This window comes from Labrus mixtus, chromosome 16 (genome assembly GCF_963584025.1).
Source record: "Labrus mixtus chromosome 16, fLabMix1.1, whole genome shotgun sequence".
Taxonomy (NCBI): Eukaryota; Metazoa; Chordata; class Actinopteri; order Labriformes; family Labridae; genus Labrus; species Labrus mixtus.
In genome coordinates, this window is record NC_083627.1 from 20,574,984 (window position 1) to 20,594,036 (window position 19,053).

General features: G+C 42.4%; 1 protein-coding gene across 6 annotated transcripts in view; it reads right to left on the reverse strand.

Moving 5' to 3' along the window:
• Nucleotides 1-19,053, reverse strand: part of rbms3 (RNA binding motif, single stranded interacting protein) — a 285,229-nt gene that overhangs the window by 138,754 nt on the left and 127,422 nt on the right. For all 6 annotated transcript variants that reach the window (XM_061058800.1, XM_061058799.1, XM_061058803.1 and 3 more), the window contains one exon: nt 11,558-11,616. In XM_061058800.1, the coding sequence (XP_060914783.1) occupies nt 11,558-11,616 (59 nt within the window). The remainder of the gene's footprint in view (nt 1-11,557; nt 11,617-19,053) is intronic.

The window sequence follows — 19,053 nt, forward strand, 5'->3', positions numbered from 1 at the left end:
CTGCTCTTACTTTACCGTAGCCCCAGAGTTTCTGCTCCTTGTGTGAATGTGTCTGTGTGCATTAGGGCAGCCCTCCTCCCCTACCCCCCCTTGGGAAGTCTACAACTACACTAGATGGCACCTCGGGTTAGCTCCACACAAAAGTCTTCAGTGGTGAGTGGAGATAAGGGACTCATTACATTGTGTGTATCGACATATCAATCATCCATGCATCATTCATGCACCGTCAAATTATGCTAATCCTAATTACTTCTGGGAACATTACCATTCTTTATCTGCTAATAGTGGGGATTGTTTGGGGTTTCCTACCCCACTATATCCACCACCAATTTCCCCAATATTTCCATTTTTCACATTCTCATATTCAATGCTAATGATCCCATTTTGCAGCGCACACAATGGAATAATAATGCCCTAAGTATGAATAATGAATCAACTACAAGTCACAGAGCATTACAATGGTGTACGGGGCAAACAGTGTAATTGTTTACGTCCTTGTGAGTCATCAAGAAGAGTTCTGAAGCTGCTGTTGCACATGTGTGATTAATCAGTGTGGTTGCACGCATGTTAATAATTCGTACTTTGCATGTTTAAAAGTGATTATGGTTAATAGAGGAGATAGATGGGCCACTCCATGGACAAATATGCATAATAATGCCTGTCATATGATTCTTATGATTCATGGTACAGCAGTATTACAGCTTCATGTTCCATCCTGCATTGTGTGCATCTTGTTGACCTAGCTCTGTGTACCATTAGCAGATTAACAAGTATACACGTGTGTGTGTGTGTGTGTGTGTGTGTGTGTGTGTGTGTGTGTGTGTGTGTGTGTGTGTGTGTAGAAATACCACTATTAGGAATTCTATCTTATGGGAAAGAACTGCAGAATTACCATGTAGTGATGAAAAATAGCTGAATAATTTTAGAATGGAACAGCTGTGTCATTTATCAAGAAAAAAGACACATATTTGATGGTTGATTTGGTGAGTTCTGCACTAAATTAATAGAAAAAAACATAAAATCCAATGAGCAAAGGTGAAACTTAATTTAATTGAATCAATATTTGTCTCTGTGAATGACTATTAATTTGATTATTTTTTTATTCTGCCTATCAATCAATAATTTTGTCAGCTTTTTTGTTGGCTCTGCAATATCTTCCACCATCACACCAACACTGGAGCCCCCCAGGGATGTGTACTTAGTCGCTTCCACTTTATACCAACGACTGCACCAGCCCCGCAACAGTCACCACACACTTCAGATACTCGGACGACACAGCCATAGTTGCACTTAACAATGAAACTGTTGAAATGGTCAACTCCTTCAAATATCTTGGACTCACCCTGGACAAAAAACTCAGCTATGATCAACACACCACCGATACTCGTAATCGCTGCCAGCGAAGACTTTCGGCCATACAAAAACTGAGAGCCCTGTCGGTCTCTCCTCCTATTTCGTTTGTATAAAAGCATCATCCAACCCATCCTCCTCTACTGCTCACCCTGTTTCTTCAATATGCTCACTGTTACGAACAAAAATAAACTCACCCCCGTATCACAAATATTACTTTGAAAATCATATAGGCCTACCTACCCAAAACATCTCACAACTCAACTACAGAGCCCTGACTCACAGAGCCCAGGACCCCTCTCACCCACTCAATCCACTCTTTCTTTTTCTACCCTCGGGTCGGAGATACAGAACCCTGACCTGGAAGAGGGCACGTTTCAAAAAGAGCTTCGTCCCCTCAGCGATTGAGGCCCTAAACATGCTTCCACGCTGACTGGCCCCTTGTTTGTGATGTGTATTCTACCTGCTGTTAAATGTTTTCTTCATGTGTACCAACTGTGCAAAGCGGTGAGAACAAATTTCCCCCTGGAGGACAATAAAGTATTGTCGTCAGCACTAGACAACTTTGATTTTTTTTTTTTAAATCCCTGTAAACCATAATGTTGTTGGACGGTTGATTTGCAACACAAAAATTTGCAGCAGTCACTTAGGTATTGGATGGTGTCATGAGTATATTTATTTCTTCTTTTAATTAGCTTTTAACTTCATTGGAAATTCAGATTAATAGAGCACATAAATTATTGATAGTTTCAAGGAGACTACTAATCTGCCTTTGAGAAATTACACATCTCTTGAGACATGTCCTTTAAGAATAGTTCAGAGAATGAAAAGAATCTTCTGAAACACTTTATAACTTGTGCATTTAAATATGTCTTGGTCCAATTTTGGTACTCAACAAGCCCCTCTGTGCCCTGTAGGGAGGGTAGGTGGTGGTTTAGGGAGGCTGTGGTGAGCTGTGCAAACACTGAGGGGAGAACATGGGGTTTTAAATAGCGACATGGCATCCATGACTATAACTGTGGCCAAGTTGAGACCGCCTTGGTCCGTCTCCAAACCCAGAGGAGAGCATCCTCGCTGGAACTGCATTCCTCCGTCCTCCTCCATTTATCCTGCACCAACCAGCAGCTGACGGATGATAAATTCTGTGGTAACCCTCTGCAAAACCATGTGGGGGGGATGAGTGTGCGTGATTGCATGTTTCTGTGCTTGTGTGTTTGTTGCATGGATGGGTACAAAATGCTTGCGTGTGACCTCCAGCTTTCTCGTTTGCATGTGTGCATTAGTGAGTAAACAGGGGAGGAACACAAATCGGCCATTCAATAGAAGGATCCCACAGAGAAACATCTGCAATTCATTTTCATTTTAATGTTGTGGAATTAAACTGTTAGCTTTAGGCAACAGACTTCTGACCACATCCATGTTGTCAGAGCGTTACCGCCAGAGAGAAGTGACAAGTCATACAGCAACACTTCTCCAAATATACTACATCCCTGTCTCATCTTGGATCCTATAAAAATCAACAAGCATGCTTCCTTCTGCAAACACCACATTCCCACATAATGTTTCTGCTCAAAGATGAGGTAAAATTAGCAAAATGTGCAACCACAAACTCATGCAAAATCTTTCATGCATGCACAGACTGCAGCTCTTGGTACTTTTCAAAAGAAAGGTCCCTCATTTTCTCATCCTATGTCCCCATCCTGCCTGTCATATGCTTGAAGACAGTACCTATCTGATGCCAAATAACTCTCACAGAAGGTTCTTCCATATGAGACACAAGAAAAAAGATAGCAGTACAGGCAATTAACTTATCAACCCTGCAACATGGATTTATAGCTAAGGCATTCGTCTCGGGCTGAAGCAGCCAGCCTATTGGCCGTATTGTATTTCTTGTCATCTTCTCTCGCAGGTGGAGGAGTGTCCTTGTCAGAGAGCTGCAGTCGGGATCTGCAGAGGGCAACGTGCCAGGGCTCAGGGCCAATGGGGCCACTGGCAGCTCATTGTGCAGAAGACAAACTGAACAGGAGGCTGAAAAAACAAATTCCTCATCCAATATCTGTGCAAGTGTTATAGATGAGTTCTGCACAACAGCACTGCAGCAACTGAATAGATGCATATAGCTGCAAAAAACAATTTGGAACTGTTCTGCATTCATGCAAACCCTGACGCTAGCAACAGATTTCCCCTGTTCCTTCTTTACAGAGAAACTACTTTGTGGCTGCAAATGCACTGTAAAATGTACCATATATGTACAAATATATGTCATATTACCATTTAAACAGCTCAATATTAAAGTATTTTAACATATGGCTTCCCCCTCTATCTCAGCATTTCTTTCTTGTTCATTTTATCCCTCATAATTTTTCTTCCTTTTCCTCTCTTAATGAATTCATATGTATTCACACTCATTAGCTCTAATGCTGCACCATATGGCTTTCCACTACATTTTCCGCTCTAAATTCAGCATGACGGTCGAGAGACTATTTGAAATATCTATGTCTTTTAGAAGAGAGTGCTTGAATTATGTTGCAGTCCAAACTGTGGTGCTTAAAAAACTGTATAAAGAAATATGTAGACAGGTTTTGGAGGAAGTAGCTTCTATCTTACATTAGAGTTCTTTAGAGATACGGGATTATCTTTACAGACCTGAACAGTGATTCAAATAAGGTATTAAGACATTTAAAGAAGATCTACTCATTGCTGGCAGTGAAAATGTCTTAGAATTTAGAAATGTAAATGGTATCACTCAGCTCGCTGGTGTCTCCATCAGCTTGCTTGCTTAATAGCACAAGCCTGATGTGTTTGCTGCAACATGTGAAGAGCACTCCAGAAATGGTTGAGTCCGGAAGGGTGTTAATTACTTGTCAAGAGGTTGTTAAAATGAGACCTGTGGTAAAACAACTGAGTGGCTACCAACACCAGTATCTCAAAGTACACACAGACACACATACACACTTGTACACCGAAGCACTTAGGCAAAGGTAGCCTTGTAAATGCCAGCGTGCACATACAGGCACACATGTTAACATATGGTATATTCATGGTAGTACAAGTGCGGCAGCAGTTTCACACTCTCTCACACTCAGGTTAGAATGTCAAACAACCTTGAATAGCTGCTCATTATGGTTTCCTGTTAATGTGAAAATGCCAAAAGCTGTATAAGCACATCTCTACACAACGAGCAGGTGCAAGTCCCTCGTTCACACTTCTACTCCGCTTGCCCCTATAGAGAATCTTAAAATACCTGCCCTTCTAATAATACCTGGAGATTACGTACTTTGGTATTCATGCTGGGTGCCGTCTTGTGTGCAAACATGTTTTCCCCGTTTGAGCTGCAGTTTGTAATATGCAATGTAATCACGTCAGGTATTCCGCCCGACAGCATCGCCAGCGAGATGAAACGATTGGTTAAATATTTGAACAAGGTGCGATCGATGGAGATCAAGCATCCTCAGAACATGAAAATTTCCAGGTAGAGAGAAACTAAAAGCTAAAATATGGACGGAGACAAAGTGTCCTCTTCGCTGAACAACTACAAAGCCCATTTCTGTTAGCCATTCAACAGGAACGGCCTCGTCGCCCCCGGCTAGCCTTCTTCCACTTCTTTTTCATTGCAGTTATGATTTATGCCTTCTTTAACTAATCAAGGGGATGATCATTAGTCAAACGGTGTGCGAGAGGGCCAGGGCCTTGGCAGGTCACTGCAAGGCTATATCTCGCTCTGTGGTCCCCCCTGCCATCCTCGGGTTAGGTCCAGGATAAGAGATGACTCTGGGTCCGCCCCCTCACCTTCCACCAGTGCCCTCAGAGGCATTAGTCAACAAACAGGACAAGCCAGCAAACTCTGGGAGGTGTTGTGAAATGGACTAAGCCACAGAGTTGAGAAGAAAGCCACAGTAATGACACAAAAAGAAATCTGCGACAGAGAGACTGCTCTATGTTGAAATCTATTTCATATTTTACACTCTTTGGATCCCATAAACAGGAAGTGAAGAATAACACGAAAAAATGAGCAAATTCCCCAAATTTGCTATGGATCAGTGTGCAAAAACACTGCAGGGAAACCTCCCTTTATTTTGATCCTTGATTCCGTGGCTCCTAACCTCAGTACGACCTCCACACAATGATTATACACACACACACACACACACACACACACACACACACACACACACACACACACACACACACACACACACACACACACACACACACACACACACACACACACACACACACACACACACACACACACACACACACACACACACACACACACACACACACACACACACACACACACACACACACGGAGTCCATGACCAAACTGCATGCAAAAACAGAACAGGAAGTGAAGGAGTACAAAAGGTCAGAGCTCGAGGAATGCAGCTCTGATGGCCTGGCTGCTTCTATTTATGACAAACTTGGCCAATCAGACGCTTCTTCTATGAACAGCCAACTGGAGGGCACGCATGGGAGGGGGTCGAGGGCAAGAAGAGGGATTTTTGTGTGAGTATGCAATTTGGGGTTCTAACAAAGGCTTGCTGAACTGTCGGAATCAATGTGATTATCCCTCAGCTATTGCTAATTAGAGTCATTAATACGCAATGCAAGCAGGAAATAACCCACCCTCTCTCTCTCTCTCCCTCTCCCTCTCTCTCTCTCTCTCTCTCTCTCTCTCCTTCGGCCAATCTCTCTTCTTTCTGGAACGGCTTTGAGGTAACAGAGGCATTTGGAAAAGGTCCGCTGTTGGCCGCTCTTCAGTCGAGATTCTCATCTGCACATAATTCACTTTCAAAGGGCAGAGGGGGCGGCAGAGAGAATCCTTAATTGCGCCGGCACTATGTACAACATAGACAAATGTTTATATCTCAGCCCACTAATGAGAAACCAATATCCAATGCAAAAAGCACTCTCTGCCTTTGTCACACCCCCCCCCATCCTCCTCCTTCCATACCCCCAAATACACAGACACACATGCACATGACAATGAGAAACAGGCCTTTTTGGAGAGCTTCACTTCATTTATCAATAGCCCTTATGCTCCGAGTCATGCAATACTCCACTCAGGCTCTGATGCAGCAGTAAATCTGCTTTTATAGAATGTAACATTGCCTATATTTCTCCATTAGGCTGATCCTGTGGTAGGGGAAAGGGATGCTTCAGATTGTAATGGTCAAGCAAGAGACAGGCTTTTAAACTGCATTGCATGGAGGCTGCATACAGTATGCTGTTAAAATTGATTTAGTATTCAACAGCAGGAGGGTGGAGCGTGCACAAGTGGAAGCCCGGAATACCCAGATATTTTGCAAAAACAAAAATGATAACTTTGTGTTTTTTCAAACTGGCAATGAGCTAATAAGATGCTTTAATCTTTGTAACTTTAAACATGATTTAATCTTTGGGGACAAAACAAGAAGTAAGCATGTTTCACATCGAGTCACCCACGTAATAGACTAAAGGCGACAGTAATTCTTTCAAGATGTGACTTCATGTAATGCCCTTGTGAGTTTTTAGCGTTCTCATGCAAAAATGGATGGCAACTTCCAGGGCAAAGAAATGAACAACAACAAACTGAACACACAGGCCACAGGAGACTATCTCCTCATCTCATCAATCTCCCACAATTCAGTGCGGTGGTCCGTCGCGGCACAGCGCCAGTCAGTCCGGTGAATCTCAGGCGCAGCCTTATCTCCCAGCGGCGGAGGAGGAAGCGGAGGTCCTTTAAAGGGGCTGAGGTCATTTCCTCTGCCTGCAGGCTCTGGCAGGGAAAATAAAATGTCTCCATTCGGTCAGCCCTGCTTTATTTCAAACGCCGCCGCCGCCGCCTCCTTTTAAGAGGCCCTTGTGGGCAGGGGATGGCAAATGAGCGGTTTTAGGGTTTTCCTTTTCTCTGTCCCCGTCTGCCATCCTCAATACCCCCGCTCCATCTGTGATGCAAACCCCCAAATCTCTGCTGTATTTCTACAGTAAATGTGAAAGTGCACAGACAGATGTATAGATATAGAGTACGAGCGCGAGGGAGGAAAAAAAAAAAACACAAAGAGGGAAGGAGTGTTAGAGTGCGGAGGAGCATGAGAGCGAGAGAGATGAAGAGCTGAATGCCTCCTCTTACCCACAGCGCTTGACAGCCCTAAAGCCCTTTCACAACTTCCCGTTCCCAGTTTCCTCTGAGCCGGGCTACATCCAAAACATGTGTGTGTGTGTGTGTGTGTGTGTGTGTGTGTGTGTGTGTGTGTGTGTGTGTGTATTTATCAGCATGCACAGTTGATGTGCTTCTGTTGTGACCCCGGCTTGTGTGTGTGTGTGTGTGTGTGTGTGTGTGTGTGTGTGTGTGTGTGTGTGTGTGTGTGTGTGTGTGTGTGTGTGTGTGTGTGTGTGTCATAGAGTAAGGTAGGGAGAGGGAGTGAGTCAGTGCTGGGAAGATAGAGAGGCTCATTGAAAGGCCTGTGTGGTGCAGGGGAGCAGCCAGAAACAGGCAGGCAGGCAGGCACACATGCTGGGATGTTAGAGAGAGGATTGATAGATCTGTTGGACGGCCACTGCTGCAAGAGCCGCACGCACCTCGGGCAGATGGATGGCGAGTGCGTGCGGGGGTTCGATTAGTCTTTGTGTGTGCGTACCCTTTGTGTTTGAGTGCGTGGGAGAGGTGTATTACATGGTCTTAGTGTGTAGTTGTTGTGATGTTCTACTTCAAACAGGGGGCTCTATAGCGCCTGCACAGACTTGTCTATGGACGGCAGACTCTTCAACATATAGACGGATGGTATCTCGGAGAACAATGCGCTTTTGTGATTCTGCGTGGGCTCCACACCTGTGCTGGTTTATGTTTGTATATGCACAGTAAAAAACCCGTCTCCGTAACACCTGACCTGTAATACAGGAAGCATCATCACTGTTTTTCTGCCTTTCTTCCACAACAGACAGCCCCCCACTCCTACGCGCAACCATTCCATCTCAAACAGCATCAGCTTTCCATCTTCTATCATCTATCTTTCAATAAGCAACTAATAGATAGAAACCCCAAAAAAGCTCAAGTATGTGCTCTGTAAAAATCAATCTGGGTATAACTATATACTGTAAATATTCTTTGGATGGTTCCTTTCTGCAATGTCTCAGTTTCATTTCATTTTCAATATTATCTGACTACAATGTGACACATCACAGACTTACAGTTTCTACTTTCTATTCATTAGCTCTGGAATTGAAAGCTTATCATATGCCAAAAAACTGCACAGCAGATTATAATACAATAAGACAGGATTTGATAACTTTGAAAAGTTGCTGCAGAGGCAAACCCCCCCCCCAGTTAACTGAAGAGAGGAGCCTCTAGGAATATGAACTTGAAAGTAAATGATTGACAAATGAAACACCCTGCCAAATGATCATTGATGATTAATGATTACATTGCATTGTGGAAAAGGGGAGCTTACATCTAAATTAATGCAATCTTTATGACAGCATACATAAGAGCTGTGTTGCTACATGCACTAGCAGAATGAGCACAGTCTTAAAGTGGTAATATAGGGTGTAATATGTAAAAAAACTTTTAGAAGTGTTTTAAAATGCAAACATCTTTACCCTCTCGTTTTTTTTTGTCTACTTGTATTTATTCTTCAAAAATTAGAAATATAATCATATTGTGCTCATCAGTTATGCTCCTCTTATTACAGGATACATTTCGACAACACAGAATAAGACCATAGTTAAAAAAACAAAAGTGGAAGAAGAGATGTCATAACCTAAAACAGGGATGGGAATCGCAGGGAAATGATACAACATGACACGCAACACGCAACAATGGTCCAAGATAACGATCAACTCTCGATAGTGATATATTGCGGGACAATAATATTGATTCATTGTCAAATCGTATTAAGTTGAGAATACAAAAAGCTAAAGAGCAGGATTAATGTGTTTATTCACTGCGTGATGGGAATAGTTCCACCCCTTATCTCACTTCATCCTTCGTTTCACCGCTGACATTATCTCGCTGTCTTCTTCTTCTTCTTCTTCTTCTAATCAACTTCAATCAACTTCTTCTTTGACCAATTAAGTTCTGTTTGCATTACAAAATATATTTAATAAGCAACACCATGAGGAGCCATGAAGTAGTGGTGAAGTTAGCCAAATTAGCTGAAATATTTTTTTTAATTGAAAAATATGTATATATTTTTGCAACAGCAATTTCCTTCATGATGATGTATTAGTTTTTTTTTTCCAACACCTGATATATAAAGTCAAACTAGACTAAAAGAAAAGGCAGTCAGAGTGAGAGATGTTGCCCTTTTTGTTTTCACTCATACTATCTCTCTCTCAGAGATGACTGCTCCTGACCTCGTCTCTATCCCATTTTTCTCACATTTTTTTGTCAGTGTGCTCGCTGGGCTGAACTAAACACAAATAACACGGGGGGGGGGGGGGTGGAGCGGGAGGAGAGGGGCAGCTTGCTCGCCGTGTGATGGTGGCGCGTGGTGATAAGCTGCCGCTCTGACATTTAAACAAGTGTCAGGGTCAGGGGGGTCAGATGACTGGAAACAATGCGTGACTGGATCAGGGTGATGTGCCGATTCCACTTTGTTACAAGGAGCGCACACGCACCGCGGCACATCAGGATTTCAATGCGAGAAAACTTTCCTGCTTTATGCTGAGAGTCCTGCTCACCTTTCAGGAGATGGTGAGATATTCATGGGAGATATGTGCCGTTTTAGCAGCTGGAACACAGTTTTTGTGGACGTTCAATTCTCCTAAACTTGACTTTCAAACTGTAAAGACATATTATTTATATTATTATTTTCACTTCAAGGTTACTCAGCACTTCTCTTCACACGTTTTCTTCCTCTGTGTCCACTTCCCCCCCTCTCTCTCTCTCTCTCTCTCTCTCTCTCTCTCTGCCTGGGTGCAGAGCAGGACCATCTTTTCCACTTATAAACTACGTCTGCTTATATTTGCTTCTTGGCATCACCGCAGCGCAGCATTCCAGGAGGATGACTTATGGGAAACATTGTCTCCCACATAACTCGGTGCTTGGCTGAGCTAGTTTTTGTGTGTGCCGTGCATAACTCAGGTCAGCTGGACACACAGAGAAATAACCTGTAAAAGAGCACACTCTTTATTTTCCTCACAGAAACTCAGAGAGGTTCTTTTTTTCTCTTCTTCTGCTGGTGTGAATCTGCCTTAACTCCCACCACTCTGTTTGTCTCCTATTTAATCCAGCCTCTGCTGTGTCCTGTGACCTGCAGATACATCCTCTCTTACTAACATGCCTCCAGTCTTGTCTTTAATAACCTGCAGGACTCAGGGAAAAAAAGGGCCCTGTCAAGCTAATCAGCCCCCTTTTCTAAGGCAAGGCTTTCTTTCCTGAACATTTTGACCCAGAGCATGCCTAGAAGGATAAACTGAGGTGGAGTGGAGGTGTGGAGCAGGGTTAAGAAGGCAGCTTCACCTTGAAAGGCCACACTTCAGAGCCCGGGAAACCACAAAAAGCAATTAAAAGTATTGATGGAACTTCAATAGCTCTTAAACAGTCCTGCCAGACACCTCGGGGCAAGTAGCACACGCTAATCTTTTTTTTTTTTTTTCTCCTCATCCCTCTTCGCACTGTTCTCCCTCTCTCTCTCTCTCTCTCTCTCCCCCTCGTTCATTCTTCATTCTCTGAAGATTGTCTCTATCATTATGAACTGATTGCAATGTGAACGAACAGAAAAGCATGTGAAATGCATTTACAGCCATGTCAAGCAGGTGAAGTGAAAACAGACTCCAAGAAGGTGACAGTAAAAAACAATTCCAGTTGATCTAATCCTTACTAGCTTGTTAGCCCGCTAATTGGGCTGCTATGCATGTATGCTCAAGCCTGGAAATGTGTGTAGGAAATTCAAATGAGCCACTAATGTCATCGCTGCATGTGTGCATCATTTAGACACAAATGGACCTCTCACTGAAACACACTTTTTTTTTTTTCCATATGGGGAAAAAATAGCAAAGTGAAGAGCAGACAGGGAGGGGCTGAGATGGTGGCTGTGTGCCTGCTTCCTCTGACTTCCTCTGAAGCAGGGCAGAACCAGCCAAGAACAGGTTGTTTACCCAGAACCTTCCAGCGGTATTAGGCCAGCGAATCCCTAAATCACTTATTTACGAGGCAGGGTTTCCAGGCTGATGTCTAAATGTAGGCAGACTGGGTACATGAGACAGAAAAAGAACGACTCACCTTTGCACTGGTTGGTGTTTTTATCCAGTATGGCCTTGGTTGACACTATTTTCCCATACCTGCAAAGACAAAAACAAAATGTTTTAACTCAGAACGACCTACATAACCTTTTGAAGGCTTGGGGGCGATATACTAAGATAAGTCATCTCATGGTTGGCGTTGATGTTGTACTTTCCATTCTCACTGCCATTAAGTTAAAAACAAGCAATTTGCAAAGTAGCCTAAATGTCAAAATACACTGGAAAGAGAAATCGGTTGAGGTTAATAACATTATGTTTATGGCTGACTTCAAATGAATGTGAATCCCTTTGACATTTGAGGGAGTTAGTGTACTCATGTACAGCAGAACATTATTTTAACTTGTGAGTCATTCTTCTTGAACAGCATGGATTAAACGCCCGGTCTCTCACCACAGTGATGATTCAATAACAAAAGCCATTTATTCTACTGCATAATTTTTTGGTTTCAGAAAAGAACACTTTATGACTCTGACTCCTTTTGCAATTCCCCGTTTATTAAACGTTTATAAAAGCAGGAGAAAACTCATTGAGATTTGAAATCTTTTCCAAGAGAGGACTATAGTCAAAGAAAGAAAGACAGGCAGCAGCAGCAGTCTCCTTAAAACAATGAGCAGCCAAACACAAGTCAAAATACATGAATTCAATATATTTAAAAGGTGTCAAATAAAAAGTGTATCCAATCCAATGAGACAAGCTCTCTTCCAATACATATCAGCTCATGAATAGAAATGAATCAACATCATTATTAACTTATTAAAACTTAGGTCTGGACTCTCTATTAGTACTATTTGGTTTTTGTATTTCTCTCTGTGTTAAAAGAATCATTTGATTTTGTTTTGTTGAATCATCTGTATAGGTCATTTTGTATACCTGCTGTGATATATTATAAGTGGAAGAGTTCTTTGTTTGTAACTACAGAAGCTTCATTGACCTTCATTTAACCTTCCTTAAGAGGAGCTACAAATGTGTGATTGGTGCGTTCTTTCCTCAGGCTATTTCTTGCATGAATGAATATATGATAACAGTACTGCCTGGATGTATAATATTTTTCCTGATGAAGGCTTGAGGCTGTGTTGTATATAAAAAGAGCACAATTGATCTGTGTGTGTTAACAGGGATTTTAGTTTTTGCTTGTTTATTAATATAACTTTAAGCATTGTAATGACCAGCTCTGTAAAACACAACTCAAAGACTCCACCATAAAGAAAGGTTATTTAGCTCCACAACCCAGAGTATTGAATGCACAGTAGGTTGTTGTGAATGTTTTTGATATCGATAGACTGACCTCACTGACTGACTGACATTCAGTTATTCTATCTGCTGGTCTCAGCTCAAACTGCAGCATGCTGCATGCTGGGTAAAAAGCACTGCGAGGACAGAATGTGCATGTGCCAGTCCGCAAGTTTACCCTGCATATGTTTGTATGCATGAGTGTGTGTGTGTGTGTGTGTGTGTGTGTGTGTGTGTGTGTGTGTGTGTGTGTGTGTGTGTGTGTGTGTGTGTGTGCGGCCACAACCTTGCTTTCAGAGTAACTCTTGTGATGTATTCATGTCTGTGTATAAAAACTAAAGTGAGAACAATTCCCTGTGTGTTGAGCGCACATCACAATGAGCGAGCAGACAAAAGACAGCTATGCTCTGTGTGTTTGGTACACACGTGCGCACACACACACACACACACACACACACACACACACACACACACACACACACACACACACACACACACACACACACACACACACACACACACACACACACACACACACACACACACACACACACACACACACACACACACACACTGTGTAGGGAAGAAGCAGTGGTGCATCCCGGCCCATATTTCACCAGCGGGGGATAATTGTGCCATTTCTCAACGAGTGGCGGAGACTCTATTTACTGCATGCTGCGGTGGGGTGGGTGGTGGATATGAACTGATGAGCTTCGAGAGGAAAACTACCAGCTCACACACACACACACACACACACACACACACAAGAATACAGATAATACACGAGTACACACACACTGACACACAGATATAAACATGCAGACAGACAGCGTTTACCAATCGGTGGAGTGTCTCTGTTCTGCTGATAAATTGGCATTTTTAGCTAAAGGGATCCATAATCTGCTGCAACAGAATGTGACTGAAGTGCAATATTTGATCACGCTGAGACACTCTCAACATAAGTACACATGAGGAAGAGCACAGAGCAGAAGAGTGGGGGTTAGATATGAGAACATGCTGAGCTGGGTTGCTGTTGGCCCGTTTGTTTCAGGAACAAACTAGAGCGGTAACTTAGGCCGGAAACGATCGTATGACAGTCAGGCTGGAACGTCATCTCACACTGTAAGAGTGAAGCATCGATGAAGTTTCCTTTGAGAAATACCACGAATGGGAGTTGAGGTCAGAGCTTGTTGTACTCATATACATGGCTAAAATACAAACAATGTTGAAAACCCTCTCACAAACACTCAACATCGCTAATGAGCACAAGCTAACTAGCTAAACAGTGGGCTTACACACATTTCCTGACAGCTGGAGGTCCTCGGCTATTTCCTGCCTACGTTTCTCTCATTCATATGTTTCTTGATAGGAAAGAGAAGACACATCAAACAGGAATGCATGCTGTTGCCATGGTGATTTTAGATGCTGTCTTGACAGTTTGCGCAGGAAAAAAACAGGACTGAAGTCGGGGAATCGGCTCGTGTCTCAGCTCTCAGTATGCGAGTGCGGGCAACCGACGCTCATAATTACAAAGATGCCAGAAATGTGAAAGTCTGGTTGAGAGCAGCAGATCGGGAAGTGATCAGTGATTGGGCTGAAATTTGGTCCACTTTCACAATCAGTCATGTGACTCAAAAATGGAGCCAAAATCAGCCTTAAATCGCACAATGTATCCCAAGGCTGTAATTTGAATTTATATAATCTATAATTGATGAAAATAATGACTAGAAAATAGAAAAGTGTAGAAAATTAAACTCCCAAAATTTTACAATGAAAATTGCAATCAAGACATTTTGAAGCTCAGTTCACAGTATTGATTTTTAAAGGAAGCCTTTTCAAGTCACTGAGCTAACTGGTATGTTTACTCCTGTATGCTTACCTCTCTGTTTATTTGCACACAGGTGTCATTGGAGCTTCAGTTCTTAAGTGGAATATTTTGTGTGCTATCAGTTTGGGAAGCAGTTAAAAAGCTCAGTGCTGTTGGCACATATTAGGGGAAAGTTCTCATTAAAACTTAGTTTGGACTCTGGGGAAGCAGGAGACAGTAGCTTCCCAATGCCAACTCATCACTGCTCCCCTCATTAAATGTTAAAGATGGCTCATCAATGCATCCTCTCCGCACTCCAAACACACACCACAAAGACACTGCAGCGAGATGAAAAGGTGAGGAGGAAGGAGCCAGCTTTGTCTCCATAATGGAGACATATTGAGGATAGATGGAGAATGTGATCTGCATGTTCATGCATGGGGTATTTGTGAGTGTTTGTGTTTGTGTGTGTGTGTGTGTGTGTGTGTGTGTGTGTGTGTGTGTGTGTGTGTGTGTGTGTGTGTGTGTGTGTGTGTGTGTGTGTGTGTGTGTGTGTGTGTGTGTGTGTGTGGCTGAGGTTGACCCTGCTGGCGGCTCCTTCGCCTCTCTGCCAGGCAGGCTTGCTGAGGCTTTGATGTGACAGAGGCGGTCCCTGTGAAGCGCAGGTTTAACACTGTGATGCTGTGGCCGGGATGCAGAGCCTGTCTCCACTAATCCTATTTCAATCACTCTCGCTGCCTCTTATCTCTGACTCCGCTGGCCCCCGGCCCTGCCTCCTCCTCACAAATCTTCTCCTCTCTCTCGGCCTCTTTCTCCCTCCACTATCCTCTCCATTCCTCTTCCCTGTACTGTATCCTTCACCCCCCCCCTTCCCTTTGTCTCTCTCTTCCTCCTAATAGGAATCCCATGGCACTCACTCTGATGCAATATCACATAAACCGTAAGAAAAAAGAATACGGCAGAAATGAAACTGCCTATAAAAACACAGGCTTTATGAGCTATTTTAGGTTGATGAAAATGCTCAAATTGTGGCGGATGTAAAACATGTCATTCGGCTGACAGCTGTCTGGGCGTCCAAATGCGATAAATTCTAGCTCGGCTACATTTTTTAAGAGGGCAGCTGCGAGTAAACGAGTGACATCCTGGTGCTTGTATTTCTTTCTTTTCTTTGCTCTTTTTGCTGGATGAAATAATACAGGAGTATTCCATTTCCGGCATCAGAGCTGGGAGAGTGAAGAGCCTCTTTGCTGCATGTGGGCAGAGAGAGAGAGAGAGAGAGAGAAAAGAGAGAGAGCTGGCCAGAACCACAACATGTCACTGTGGGTGTTGCTGGTACACAGAAAAGCACAGCAATGGAAATGATGAGCAGACCATCCAGGTGCTGTGAGGAGAGTTTGCCCTCAGCCTTTGGATGCACTCTTAAAAACATGTATCTAGTTATCAAACAGCATGGTAATGCCTTGGATAGTAGGTGGATATGAACCACCTTCTCCCATCTGTACTTCCCTTGGTTCGTTGTATATGCTAGGTAAGGTGCAGTATGTGCTGTATCTGCATTTGACTTCCCATCTGTGCCTGCAGAAGCGGACTTGAATACAGTACATGTCTCATTTGAGTAAACTGGTTCCAACTCTTCAATAAAAGAGAAAACAAGCAAAAAAAAAAAAAAAAAAAGACAAGCTTTACTGTGTTCAGCTGTGATACTGAGTTGTACAAAAGCAGCTTCAGGCGTGTTCAGCACATTTGGAGCACCTGTGCAAGGTGGGTGGGTGGGTGGGGGGGATGGGTGCAGGTGTGGAAATAACACTATGGAAAACAATAAATGTAATTTATCACCTCTTGTAGGCCTTTACGTAGAAGAATTAGCAGTGTAGATTCTGCAGCTGGAGCAGAGAAGGTGCTGCAAGAGTTTTACTCATGCAGGAGCAGGTGCCGCTAACACCCACAATCCAGATTTACTATCTGCTCCGTGCAGAAAATATCACCCAGGCTAGATAAGTGCATGTGTTTATTTTAAAAGGTGTACTGTTATACCATTGTCCTTGTCGGTTGTACAGCACAGCATTCAGAAATATTACTTGTAGCATTTCTTTAAAGAGAGAGTCAGCAGCTTTTTTTCTAAAAGATAAAACAGACTAGTACAAAAATGCCACTCAATCATCACTTATGGGTCTCCATAAATGTGCGGTGGTGACTATGTCTGCAGAGGAAAGGTGAAACGCCATGTTGATAAAGCTCGTACCAAAACAACAGTCTTTTACCTGCAAAGTTAGCCTGCTTTCTGTTGGACAGGCAGGTGATTAGCTTGTGCTGGTGTCCGGTAGCTTGCAGTGTACAGTGTTTCCCCTAGGTTTACAGCTTTTCTTTTCCTTTTTTTTTTTTTGGGGGGGGGGGATGGCAGATGGACGCCGACATAAACACTTGAAGGAATTTTGGTGTTCATGTGTTACTTTTAATGACAGCTGTCCTGTTCTATCAGAAAGGTATACTTAAATGACTTCTTTCCCTGATTTCCAACTCTATCCACTATCCTATCTCTACAATAAAGGTACAAAAAGCCCAAAAATAAATCTAATATTATGTTAGGGGAAACACTGGTGTAGGTACAAGCAGTAAACAAACATACAGTACTACTTCCTGATGTGAGTGTGCAAAACCGACACAACCCAAAAGTTTCATCAAAAGGAGCTTTAAGACTTCAATTGTTTGAAAAAATGCCTGAGCAGACATTGAGCCAACAATTTTAGTCAAAGAAGGAGCTGCCTGGTGAACAACTTATAGCTCCACAAGAAGGATAAAGTTAGTGTTTATCTGTTCTTCTGTCTGAAATAGGCAATGCCAAGAAATCAGGTTTTCCAGCCAGCAGTAGAAAGAACAAGTATCTTGATTACTCTCGTCATCGGTTTAAGGATTTGCACTCATACTGGAATTCTATTCTATAATATTCTCGTAGAGTAAGCGATTCAGCAAACTGAAAAGTACTATTTACTTTTGGTACAAATGCGATGCATGCCAGCAAGCTCCGTCTAACTCATGGTGATACCCCGAGGCAGCATCAACACAACTTGTGCTATGCTACGCATTCATGCTGTTGTACTTCAAGGTCAAAGCCCGGCGCAAGAATGGTGGAGCATGTTCTTCGTCCAGTTTGGATCCAATTGAGGCGTAAACATGCAAAAGTAACAACCATTCCTAACTGGATTATCTATGTGTGATAGTCTGACTTTGAAAAATATGTCTCAGTATGATTTTAGTTGAACTAACATCTGTACATGAACTTCTACTTCTACATGAAAGTCTACTTTTAGACAAATTTAAGAGCAACATGAAGAATGTGGTGACAGATGCATGCAGCTGTTTGCCACTTGAAAGGTCACTTAGTAATTGAACACCTTTTGGAACTTGTATTGATTTTCCCATTTTGGGTTGTTTACAGTATATTTTAATGTGTTGAGTGCAGGGACATAAAACAGCAGAACTGAAGTAACTTTCCAATCATTAACTGAAATGTAGGTTAGTGTTTCAGATGCTTGCTATCAAATTGAAAATGTTTGAATCTCAAGCTGGTGTTTTTGTTGCATGTTATTGTTGTAAACATGAAATATTGAGGAAAAAGTCTTATCACCATAGAGATGACGTAGATAGAAAAACAAAGGATATCAGTGATAGATTTTTTTTTTTTCAATTGTCAAATGAGAATAAGGCCGGTGGGTAAAATAATTAGACTGGATACAAGAATGGTGCAAAAATCAAAAAGAAAGAAAGTGAGAAAGAAACAGAAGACAGAGGCAGACTAAATACAGAGTGAGCGAGCGAGCGAGAGAGAGAGAGAGAGAGAGAGTCTACCTTTAACCCTCTCACTTTTTTATCTTAAACACAATGGATCATGGTAATGGATCAAAGCTATGGGATGCCGGACTTGTTTAGTGAAGTATACTTATTTCAGTCTTTTTTTTTTTTATCTTGACATCAATGATTTATGTAAGCAGTCCATACCTTCAGAAGTGTTCCATATGTTTGCTTCAGGATAATGGTGCTTAAATTACAAAAGCATTACGGTATAAATATCAAAACACATTGTTGGCAAGAAGCAGCAGCAATAAATCAAAAAGCCTTGACAAATTGGATAATTTCTTTTTTGGCTTAAGCTCTCAATGTTTTTCTTGGCACAATATCATCATGTTTTTGAGGCGCTGGGATTCCCCCGTGTTTTGTTGGTGGGTTTGCGGTAAACTGGCAAAGGCTTACTTTCAAACCTCTAACTCTCTAAATGTGGTGAGCATCTTGGAACAGAAGGAAAAAAACTGCTTTAGGTGTTTTTTTCTTTTCTTTTTCTTTTCTTATTCTCTCTATTTCAATATATATCATTACAATGAGGCTTGAACACGCTGAGAGGCACACACTAACATGCATGGATGTTGGAAATCCATTAATTTCCA